This window comes from Pseudophryne corroboree, chromosome 5, assembly GCF_028390025.1.
Source record: "Pseudophryne corroboree isolate aPseCor3 chromosome 5, aPseCor3.hap2, whole genome shotgun sequence".
NCBI lineage: Eukaryota > Metazoa > Chordata > Amphibia > Anura > Myobatrachidae > Pseudophryne > Pseudophryne corroboree.
Window position 1 is genome coordinate 448,953,040 of NC_086448.1, and position 12,250 is coordinate 448,965,289.

General features: G+C 48.4%; 1 protein-coding gene across 1 annotated transcript in view; it reads right to left on the bottom strand.

Moving 5' to 3' along the window:
* SLC39A6 (solute carrier family 39 member 6) overlaps nt 1-12,250 on the bottom strand; it is a 164,197-nt gene that overhangs the window by 47,013 nt on the left and 104,934 nt on the right. The window contains exons 6-7 of the mRNA XM_063922919.1: nt 5,979-6,362; nt 3,737-3,817 (exon numbers count right to left, since the gene is read on the bottom strand). Of these exons, the coding sequence (XP_063778989.1) occupies nt 3,737-3,817; nt 5,979-6,362 (465 nt within the window). The remainder of the gene's footprint in view (nt 1-3,736; nt 3,818-5,978; nt 6,363-12,250) is intronic.

Here is a 12,250-nt window from a genome sequence, read left to right on the forward strand (position 1 = left end):
CGAGTGGGCCCACTGCGCACTGAACTTCTTGAGACGGGCCCCCACCGTGCCTGAGTCCGCTTGTAAAGCCCCAGCGTCATGCTGAGGACTTTGCGGAGGCGGGAGAGGGCTTTTGTTCCTGGGAACTGGCTGTTTGTTGCAGCCTTTTCCCTCTTCCTCTGCCACGGGGCAGAAATGAGGCGCCTTTTGCCCGCTTGCCCTTATGGGGCCGAAAGGACTGCGCCTGATAATACGGCGTCTGCTTAGGTTGAGAAGCTACCTGGGGTAAAAATGTGGATTTTCCAGCAGTTGCCGTGGCTACCAGATATGATAGACCTACCCCAAATAACTCCTCCCCCTTATAAGGCAATACTTCCATGTGCCTTTTAGAATCCGCATCACCTGACCACTGCCGCGTCCATAAACCTCTTCTTGCAGAAATGGACAGCGCGCTAACTCTTGATGCCAGTCGGCAAATATCCCTCTGTGCATCACGCATATATAGAAATGCATCCTTCAAATGCTCTATAGTCAGTAATATACTGTCCCTATCTAGGGTATCAATATTTTCAGTCAGGGAATCCGACCACGCCAGGCCCGCACTGCACATCCAGGCTGAGGCGATTGCTGGTCGCAGTATATCACCCGTGTGAGAGTATATACATTTTAGGATATTCTCCAGCTTTCTATCGGCAGGTTCCTTTAGGGCGGCCGTATCAGGAGAGGGTAGTGCTACCTGTTTAGACAAGCGTGTGAGCGCTTTATCCACCCTAGGGGGTGTTTCCCAACGTGCCCTATCCTCTGGCGGGAAAGGGTACGATGCCAATAACCTTTTAGGAATTATCAGTTTTTTATCGGGGGAAACCCACGCCTCATCACACACTTCATTTAATTCCTCGGATACAGGAAAAACTACAGGCAGTTTTTTCTCACCAAACATAATACCCTTTTTAGTGGTACTTGTATTATCAGAGATATGCAATACATTTTTCATTGCTTCAATCATGTAACGTGTGGCCCTAGTGGAAGTCACGTTTGTCTCCTCATCATCGACACTGGAGTCAGTATCCGTGTCTGTGTCTGCCATTTGAGGTAACGGGCGTTTTAAAGCCCCTGATGGCGTTTGAGACCCCTGGACAGGCACAAGCTGAGTAGCCGGCTGTTTCATGTCGTCAACTGTCTGTCGTAAAGAGCTGACACTGTCACGCAATTCCTTCCATAAGCTCATCCACTCAGGTGTCGACTCCCTAGGGGGTGACAACTGTATAATAGGCAATTGCTCCGCCTCCATCTCATTTTCCTCCTCAAACATGTCGACACAATCGTACCGACACACCGCACACACACAGGGAATGCTCTGATAGAGGACAGGACCCCACTAGCCCTTTGGGGAGACAGAGGGAGAGTATGCCAGCACACACCAGAGCGCTATATATAGACAGGAATACCACTATAAAATGTGCTTTTCCCTTTATAGCTGCTGTTAGTATTAAAACTGCGCCAAATTAGTGCCCCCCTCTCTTTTTTACCCTTTTCTGTAGTGCAGGACTGCAGGGGAGAGTCAGGGAGACGTCCTTCCAGCGGAGCTGTGATGGAAAATGGCGCCCGTGTGCTGAGGAGATAGGCTCCGCCCCCTTCTCGGCGGCCTTTTCTCCCGCTTTTTTGGTGAGTTCTGGCAGGGGTTAAAATACATCCATATAGCCCTGGGGGGTGTTTACATTGCTGCTCAGGGCGCCCCCCCCCTAGCGCCCTGCACCCTCAGTGACCGGAGTGTGAAGTGTGCCTGAGTAACAATGGCGCACAGCTGCAGTGCTGTGCGCTACCTTGTTGAAGACTGAAGTCTTCTGCCGCCGATTTTTCCGGACCTCTTCTTGCTTCTGGCTCTGTAAGGGGGCCGGCGGCGCGGCTCTGGGACCGAGCTCCGAGGCTGGGCCTGTGTTCGGTCCCTCTGGAGCTAATGGTGTCCAGTAGCCTAAGAAGCCCAATCCACTCTGCACGCAGGTGAGTTCGCTTCTTCTCCTTTTAGTCCCTCGATGCAGTGAGCCTGTTGCCAGCAGGTCTCACTGAAAATAAAAAACCTAAACTTAAACTTTCACTAAGAAGCTCAGGAGAGCCCCTAGTGTGCACCCTTCTCGGCCGGGCACAAAAATCTAACTGAGGCTTGGAGGAGGGTCATAGGGGGAGGAGCCAGTGCACACCAGGTAGTCCTAAAGCTTTTACTTTTGTGCCCAGTCTCCTGCGGAGCCGCTATTCCCCATGGTCCTTACGGAGTTCCCAGCATCCACTAGGACGTCAGAGAAATACATATTCCAGGGTGAGATCTGAACCTGGGTTCTGCTTAATATGCTCTGCTATTAGCCCCGTGCAAACTAGAGTTTAACATTAATGAGCTGAGCCACAGCTCCTGTTATAGAGCAGGCTCCCTGACCTATAGACTATGAAATGCCGGGCAGAGGTCTCCCCTGCAGGGAGAGAAACCTCTGTAATAGAACGCTGTGAGGCGCGGCCGGGGAGCCCGCTGCAAAGTGAAAATAATGTCATCCCCCTCCTCATTAACTGTAGCGTAATAGTGAAGCATCATGCACAGTACCTCCAGGCATGATGCGTCTAGGGGAAGGATCTGTCAGCGGCTGGAGGGCGGTGAAATGTGAAGCGATGAGCGACATGCTGCAGCGGCCGGGGAGCGGGAAGCGCTGAGCCCCCGCTGTACAGAGCGGGAGTTAACTCCACCCCGTTTCGGCGCCAAAATTCAAACTAACCCGCCTCAGAGAAAATGAAGCGGGGAGCGCTCTGTATCCCCCGCCGGCAATGTATGCCGCGGCCGGGGAACGGGGAGCGGGCGCTGTACAGAGCGGGCTGAAGCTCCGCCCCCCTCAATGGCGCCGATTTCAAACTAGTAAAGGTGCCTCCTGATACACACCAGACAGGGTTTTTATTAGAGGGGAGCTGAGGTGAGCGCCCTGCTATTAAGAGCACACTGCACATCTACAGTAATCACAGAAAGGCATCCTTAGCAATGTAAAATTATACATCAATCTGGAGGGGGAGAGATTGTACTCACCGCTGTCTCGATGGAGTGGCCCCGACACGCGCCGCATGCAGCGGTGTCCAGCCTCTGTCGATGGAGTGGCCCCGACACGCGCCGCACGCAGCGGTGTCTGGCCACGTATACTTACCGCTGCCGGAATCTTCCGCCAACGGAGCGGCCCCGACACGCGCCGCACGCAGTGGTGTCCGGCCAGCTCCAGAGAGCTTAGAGTCTCCTTCAGCCGGGGCACATCCCGAGCCGCACGCAGCTGCGATGGGACCCCGCTGGCAGCTCCTGCGGTGCAGACTGGCAGTGGCAAAGCTGCCAGTCTGTGAGAACAATAAAGAAAAAAGAAAAATTCTTCAGAGAAAACCCAAGTGAACCAGCTCCCTTGGGCACTAAAATAAGACTGGCTTGGAGGGGGTACATAGTAGGGGAGGAGCTAGTCACATGGTTATAAATTTAAAGTGCCAGCTCCCAGTTACTGCCTACTATTTCCCCATTGTATCTGCACTCCAGTGGCCCCTAGTGGATGAAGGAGCAAGTAGGCGTGCATTATTTTTTACACAACACAAGCTTTCCTGATTAACACAAGCAACAGCATCAGAAGTCCAGCGCATGAGTAATAAATACACATTTATATAGTATTACATACACTAGAACAGGATTTAAACAAGACAAAAATGTATTACACCTGCAGTAATTAAATGGCCACATTTTAAATCTTACCTAACTCATGTGGCAATTCATGACAAAAGACAGCCACAGAAGTACTTAATCCACTTGATAAACCCTCTGTAAATGCTGCTCCTGTAATCAACATAATTTATATCATAACAAGAAAGTATCAATTTCAAAATGCACAGGTACTAAATATACAGGAGACGGACATACTTCGAGAGAAGGAAATACACAGAAAGTGGTGAGACTCACACCAGCACACACATGCAACAAAAGGAAAGCCAAGCTAACCATCTTGGAACAATTCAGCAATGGCTGAACTAACAAACTGAACCAAGTAACAATGCAGGGATATGAAGCACTGGGCGGGTGCCCAGCATCCTCTACGGACTACAAGAAAAGGATTTACAGGTAAGTAATTAAAATCCTATTTTCTCTTACTCCTACCTGCAAGTTTAAACACTTGTCCCAATATATGCACCCCAATATACTTGTCCCATACCTTGTACCCCAATTTTCATCACTTTGCATTTTTTTTACCCCAAAAATGTCTTTATTAGCTAATTAAAAATAATTAAAAACTTTTACGTGCCTAATTAGTCATTATGGGGGGTGTCTGAGGAGTTCTGAATCAAACCCCGACATTTTTAGCTTAAAATAGGGTTTTGCACTACTTGTCACCTGATCTGAGGTGGTGAAGAGCCCTATGCTCTATGGAGACTTATCGCCAGCAATAGAATACCGAATTATCGCATTTGCGATAGTTTATCGTGAAACCACGATATTGCAGCTAATAGGATACCCCCCATATAGTTGCAATGAAAAATAATTCAGGCAAAAGGACCTGTGTACAGATGTAGCCAGCCTCATCATTGATGCGATGCGTATGCACAGGCATACGCATCGTGGCAGGCAGCACTATATGCAGTGCTGCAACTAGTCGCAGCCGGCGGATTCCCATAGGAATGAATGGACACGTGCATGCAAACGCAAGCATTGATTTGCAGGCGCACTAGCCACGCCATCCGTGCAAAATGGCTACATCTGTATCTGCATTTTTTATCAAGTGTTTGCTATGTGTCAACTTCAGCATTGGCTGCACGATTAATGCTTAATAAAATGCACATGCAAATAATAATAATAATAATAATAATAATAATAATAATAATAATAATAATAGCAGCAGCAGCTCAGACAAGTGTGGCTTATATGTTTATTATCAAATGGCATCCAAATATGGTCAGTGTTCTCTATAAAGAGAAAAAAGCCAGCCTGTCTTTGATGGCTATAATTAAAACAGAAAAATCAGATATTCCTCAAGTGCTAAGATTTTGGTGCAAATCTGATTTTTAATGGCTTGAATGAAGACTAGCAATACTGCAACACAATGGCTGTATCCTTTGTGATATCCGTGAAGTCATTTGAAGCGTAAGGCAAGACAGGACACTGACTGCAGACTCACCCAGGGAGCAAGCAGTTAATTTCACCAATCAAGTCCACTGAGGAGGCCAGAGCAGGATGTCGGTCATACCCCGTTCACACTGCACAAATAACCCGGTATTGACCCGGTATTTTGCCTGGGTCGACACGGGTCGCTGTGCGGCGTGAACAGGTCACTGACGAATTCCCGGGTCGCCTGACCCAGTAAATCAACCCGGGAATAAAGAAGGGTTATTCCCGGGTTATTACCAGGTCAGGCGCAGTATGAATGGGTAACCTGGGTCAATGCGACCTGGTACCCGTTCACAGCATAGGGAGAGGCAGCACGGAGATTCTCTCATCTCCAGCGCCACCTCCGCACCCCCAATGCCGCCTCTGTCCCCGCCCTGGCATATTGCCGAGTCGGGAAGTCGATCTGAAAGGGTCCAATGCTGGGTCACACCCAGGAAGGACCCATATCCAATTCCGTATCAGTTTACAGTGCATAAACCACTCACTGAAAGTTCAGTGGTGCAAATAATATAGGCAATGAACTACTGAGCAGTGGAGGAAGGCAATGTAGTCAAACAAATTATCCTTCACCTCAACAAACAGACAAGGGTACATGTGGCCCCAACTCTACAACCCTTTTGCTATGGGATGCAATTTCCTCACATGCTCTGAATACAGTCAGTTCCTTAGAAGGCTGTGTCAATGCTAATCCCTACATAAAAGGTTCTGAGGGATCATTCCCTCCTCATGATGCAGCATACAAATCAAAATACATTTCTCCCTTATAATCAAAATGTTTATTTGATACATCTTTTAATTAATATAACAAACAAAAAAAGGTCTGCGTCAATGAACTTACCAATTGCCAATCCATCACTGAAGTTATGCAGTCCATCACCCATGATAACCATCCAAGCCAAAGTGGCCACACCAGCATCTTTCAGCTCTTCCCGGGAGTAGCGCTGTGAGTGACTGTGTGGGTGGTGATTTTGGTGATGATGATGGTGAAGAATATGGTGGTAGTCATGGTGATGATGTATCAGGTCATCAGACTGTCCAAGTGTGTCATGGAAATGGGAATGACATTTATTTTCACATCCTATAGACACATACTCCCGGTAACTGGTTTCATCATGAGACTGAGCAATCATTATCTCTTCTTCCTCTTCTTCTGGGGCAACTGGCTGTTGAGACTGGAAATGTGCCCCAATTTGTGTTTCACCCTCTGTGTAGCTTTCATGATCTACATAGTGGGACAGAGGAAAAACAGCTTTCTAACTTTCTAAAGTCCATCACCAAGAGGCAACATTGTACACTGTTTAAAGTCTCTTCCTCTTGAAATAGTTTAGTAATCTGCGAGTATCTTTAATTACAATGTGCAGCGTCAGTGGCCCAGCAGACGTATCTCATTCACCTGCAGTTCTCGGATTTTCCACCATGAGTTTTTTTTTGTAAGTGACCAAAACTTAACACCACTTAAACTAAATATGATATTAACATATAAAACTGATTCACAATGTACAATACACATTTGTTACATCATTTTCAAACATCTGACATTGACAGTACAATTATATCATATGGTGTTAAAAATAAGATTTTACTTACCGATAAATCTATTTCTCGGAGTCCGTAGTGGATGCTGGGGTTCCTGAAAGGACCATGGGGAATAGCGGCTCCGCAGGAGACAGGGCACAAAAAGTAAAGCTTTTCCAGATCAGGTGGTGTGCACTGGCTCCTCCCCCTATGACCCTCCTCCAGACTCCAGTTAGGTACTGTGCCCGGACGAGCGTACACAATAAGGGAGGATTTTGAATCCCGGGTAAGACTCATACCAGCCACACCAATCACACCGTACAACTTGTGATCTAAACCCAGTTAACAGTATGATAACAGCGGAGCCTCTGAAAGATGGCTTCCTTCAACAATAACCCGAATTAGTTAACAATAACTATGTACAATTATTGCAGATAATCCGCACTTGGGATGGGCGCCCAGCATCCACTACGGACTCCGAGAAATAGATTTATCGGTAAGTAAAATCTTATTTTCTCTATCGTCCTAGTGGATGCTGGGGTTCCTGAAAGGACCATGGGGATTATACCAAAGCTCCCAAACGGGCGGGAGAGTGCGGATGACTCTGCAGCACCGAATGAGAGAACTCCAGGTCCTCCTTAGCCAGAGTATCAAATTTGTAAAATTTTACAAACGTGTTCTCCCCTGACCACGTAGCTGCTCGGCAAAGTTGTAATGCCGAGACCCCTCGGGCAGCCGCCCAAGATGAGCCCACCTTCCTTGTGGAGTGGGCCTTTACAGATTTAGGCTGTGGCAGGCCTGCCACAGAATGTGCAAGTTGGATTGTGCTACAGATCCAACGAGCAATCGTCTGCTTAGACGCAGGAGCACCCATCTTGTTGGGTGCATACAATATAAACAACGAGTCAGATTTTCTGACTCCAGCTGTCCTTGCAATATATATTTTTAATGCTCTGACAACGTCCAGTAACTTGGAGTCCTCCAAGTCACTTGTAGCCGCAGGCACTACAATAGGCTGGTTCAGATGAAATGCTGACACCACCTTAGGGAGAAAATGCGGACGAGTCCGCAGTTCTGCCCTGTCCGAATGGAAAATCAGATATGGGCTTTTGTAAGATAAAGCTGCCAGTTCTGACACTCTCCTGGCCGAAGCCAGGGCTAGAAGCATGGTCACTTTCCATGTGAGATATTTCAAATCCACCTTCTTTAGTGGTTCAAACCAATGAGATTTTAGAAAGTCCAAAACCACATTGAGATCCCACGGTGCCACTGGAGGCACCACAGGAGGCTGTATATGTAGCACTCCCTTAACAAAGGTCTGGACTTCAGGGACTGAAGCCAATTCTTTTTGAAAGAAAATCGACAGGGCCGAAATTTGAACCTTAATAGATCCCAATTTGAGACCCATAGACAATCCTGATTGCAGGAAATGTAGGAATCGACCCAGTTGAAATTCCTCCGTCGGAGCACTCCGATCTTTGCACCACGCAACATATTTTCGCCAAATTCAGTGATAATGTTGCACGGTTACTTCCTTCCTTGCTTTAATCAAAGTAGGAATGACTTCTTCCGGCATGCCTTTTTCCTTTAGGATCCGGCGTTCAACCGCCATGCCGTCAAACGCAGCCGCGGTAAGTCTTGAAACAGACAGGGACCCTGCTGAAGCAAGTCCCTCCTTAGAGGTAGAGACCACGGATCTTCCGTGATCATCTCTTGAAGTTCCGGGTACCAAGTCCTTCTTGGCCAATCCGGAACCACTAGTATCGTCCTTACGCCTCTTTGCCGTATAATTCTCAATACTTTTGGTATGAGAGGCAGAGGAGGAAACACATACACCGACTGGTACACCCAAGGCGTTACCAGCGCGTCCACAGCTATTGCCTGCGGATCTCTTGACCTGGCGCAATACCTGTCCAGTTTTTTGTTGAGGCGAGACGCCATCATGTCCACCATTGGTCTTTCCCAACGGGTTACCAGCAAGTGGAAGACTTCTGGATGAAGTCCCCACTCTCCCGGGTGAAGATCGTGTCTGCTGAGGAAGTCTGCTTCCCAGTTGTCCACTCCCGGGATGAACACTGCTGACAGTGCTATCACATGATTCTCTGCCCAGCGAAGAATCCTTGCAGCTTCTGCCATTGCACTCCTGCTTCTTGTGCCGCCCTGTCTGTTCACATGGGCGACTGCCGTGATGTTGTCCGACTGGATCAACACCGGTTTTCCCTGAAGCAGAGGTTCTGCCTGGCTTAGAGCATTGTATATTGCTCTTAGTTCCAGAATGTTTATGTGAAGAGACGTTTCCAGGCTCGTCCATACTCCCTGGAAGTTTCTTCCTTGTGTGACTGCTCCCCAGCCTCTCAGGCTGGCGTCCGTGGTCACCAGGATCCAATCCTGTATGCCGAATCTGCGGCCCTCCAATAGATGAGCACTCTGCAACCACCACAGAAGAGACACCCTTGTCCTTGGAGACAGGGTTATCCGCAGGTGCATCTGAAGATGCGACCCTGACCATTTGTCCAACAGATCCCTTTGGAAAATTCTTGCGTGGAATCTGCCGAATGGAATTGCTTCGTAAGAAGCCACCATTTTTCCCAGGACTCTTGTGCATTGATGTACAGACACCTTTCCTGGTTTTAGGAGGTTCCTGACAAGCTCGGATAACTCCTTGGCTTTTTCCTCCGGGAGAAAAACCTTTTTCTGAACCGTGTCCAGAATCATCCCTAGGAACAGCAGACGAGTTGTCGGCATTAACTGGGATTTTGGAATATTCAGAATCCACCCGTGCTGTTTTAGCACTTCTTGCGACAGTGCTAATCCCATCTCTAGCTGTTCTCTGGACCTTGCCCTTATTAGGAGATCGTCCAAGTATGGGATAATTAATATGCCTTTTCTTCGAAGAAGAATCATCATCTCGGCCATTACCTTTGTAAAGACCCGAGGTGCCGTGGACAATCCGAACGGCAGCGTCTGAAACTGATAGTGACAGTTTTGTACAACGAACCTGAGGTACCCCTGGTGTGAGGGGTAAATTGGAACGTGGAGATACGCATCCTTGATGTCCAAGGATACCATAAAGTCCCCCTCTTCCAGGTTCGCTATCACTGCTCTGAGTGACTCCATCTTGAACTTGAACTTCTTTATGTACAGGTTCAAGGACTTCAGATTTAGAATAGGCCTTACCGAGCCATCCGGCTTCGGTACCACAAAAAGAGTGGAATAATACCCCTTCCCTTGTTGTAGAAGAGGTACCTTGACTATCACCTGCTGAGAGTACAGCTTGTGAATGGCTTCCAAAACCGTCTCCCTTTCGGAGGGGGACGTTGGTAAAGCAGACTTCAGGAAACGGCGAGGTGGATCTGTCTCTAATTCCAACCTGTACCCCCGAGATATTATCTGCAGGATCCAGGGATCTACCTGCGAGTGAGCCCACTGCGCGCTGTAATTTTTGAGACGACCACCCACCGTCCCCGAGTCCGCTTGAGAAGCCCCAGCGTCATGCTGAGGCTTTTGTAGAAGCCGGGGAAGGCTTCTGTTCCTGGGAAGGAGCTGCCTGTTGCTGTCTCTTCCCTCGACCTCTGCCTCGTGGCAGATATGAATAGCCCTTTGCTCTCTTATTTTTAAAGGAACGAAAGGGCTGCGGTTGAAAAGTCGGTGCCTTTTTCTGTTGGGGAGTGACTTGAGGTAGAAAGATGGATTTCCCGGCTGTAGCCGTGGCCACCAAATCTGATAGACCGACTCCAAATAACTCCTCCCCTTTATACGGCAAAACTTCCATATGTCGTTTTGAATCCGCATCGCCTGTCCACTGTCGCGTCCATAAAGCTCTTCTGGCCGAAATGGACATAGCACTTACCCGTGATGCCAGTGTGCAGATATCCCTCTGTGCATCACGCATATAAAGAAATGCATCCTTTATTTGTTCTAACGACAGTAAAATATTGTCCCTGTCCAGGGTATCAATATTTTCAATCAGGAACTCTGACCAAACTACCCCAGCACTGCACATCCAGGCAGTCGCTATAGCTGGTCGTAGTATAACACCTGCATGTGTGTATATACTTTTTTGGATATTTTCCATCCTCCTATCTGATGGATCTTTAAGTGCGGCCGTCTCAGGAGAGGGTAACGCCACTTGTTTAGATAAGCGTGCTAGCGCCTTGTCCACCCTAGGAGGTGTTTCCCAGCGCTCCCTAACCTCTGGCGGGAAAGGGTATAATGCCAATAATTTCTTTGAAATTATCAGCTTTTTATCAGGGGCAACCCACGCTTCATTACACACGTCATTTAATTCTTCTGATTCAGGAAAAACTATAGGTAGTTTTTTCACACCCCACATAATACCCTGTTTAGTGGTACCTGTAGTATCAGCTAAATGTAACGCCTCCTTCATTGCCAAAATCATATAACGTGTGGCCCTACTGGAAAATACGGTTGATTCGTCACCGTCACCACTGGAGTCAGTGCCTGTGTCTGGGTCTGTGTCGACCGACTGAGGCAAAGGGCGTTTCACAGCCCCTGACGGTGTTTGAGTCGCCTGGACAGGCACTAATTGATTGTCCGGCCGTCTCATGTCGTCAAACGACTGCTTTAGCGTGTTGACACTATCCCGTAGTTCCATAAATAAAGGCATCCATTCTGGTGTCGACTCCCTAGGGGGTGACATCCTCATATTTGGCAATTGCTCCGCCTCCACACCAATATCGTCCTCATACATGTCGACACACACGTACCGACACACAGCAGACACACAGGGAATGCTCCTAACGAAGACAGGACCCACTAGCCCTTTGGGGAGACAGAGGGAGAGTTTGCCAGCACACACCAAAAGCGCTATATATAACAGGGATAGCCTTATAATAAGTGCTCCCTTATTGCTGCTTTATATATATCAAAATATCGCCATAAATTTGCCCCCCCTCTCTGTTTTACCCTGTTTCTGTAGTGCAGTGCAGGGGAGAGACCTGGGAGCCGTCCTGACCAGCGGAGCTGTGAGAGGAAATGGCGCCGTGTGCTGAGGAGATAGGCCCCGCCCCTTTTCCGGCGGGCTCGTCTCCCGCTATTTAGTGAATCCAGGCAGGGGTTAAATATCTCCATATAGCCTCTGGGGGCTATATGTGAGGTATTTTTAGCCTTTATATAGGTTACATTTGCCTCCCAGGGCGCCCCCCCCCAGCGCCCTGCACCCTCAGTGACTGCGTGTGAAGTGTGCTGAGAGGAAAATGGCGCACAGCTGCAGTGCTGTGCGCTACCTTTAGAAGACTGCAGGAGTCTTCAGCCGCCGATTCTGGACCTCTTCTGACTTCAGCATCTGCAAGGGGGCCGGCGGCGCGGCTCCGGTGACCATCCAGGCTGTACCTGTGATCGTCCCTCTGGAGCTGATGTCCAGTAGCCAAGAAGCCAATCCATCCTGCACGCAGGTGAGTTCACTTCTTCTCCCCTCAGTCCCTCGTTGCAGTGATCCTGTTGCCAGCAGGACTCACTGTAAAATAAAAAACCTAAGCTAAAAACTTTTTCTAAGCAGCTCTTTAGGAGAGCCACCTAGATTGCACCCTTCTCGGCCGGGCACAAAAATCTAACTGGAGTCTGGAGGAGGGTCAT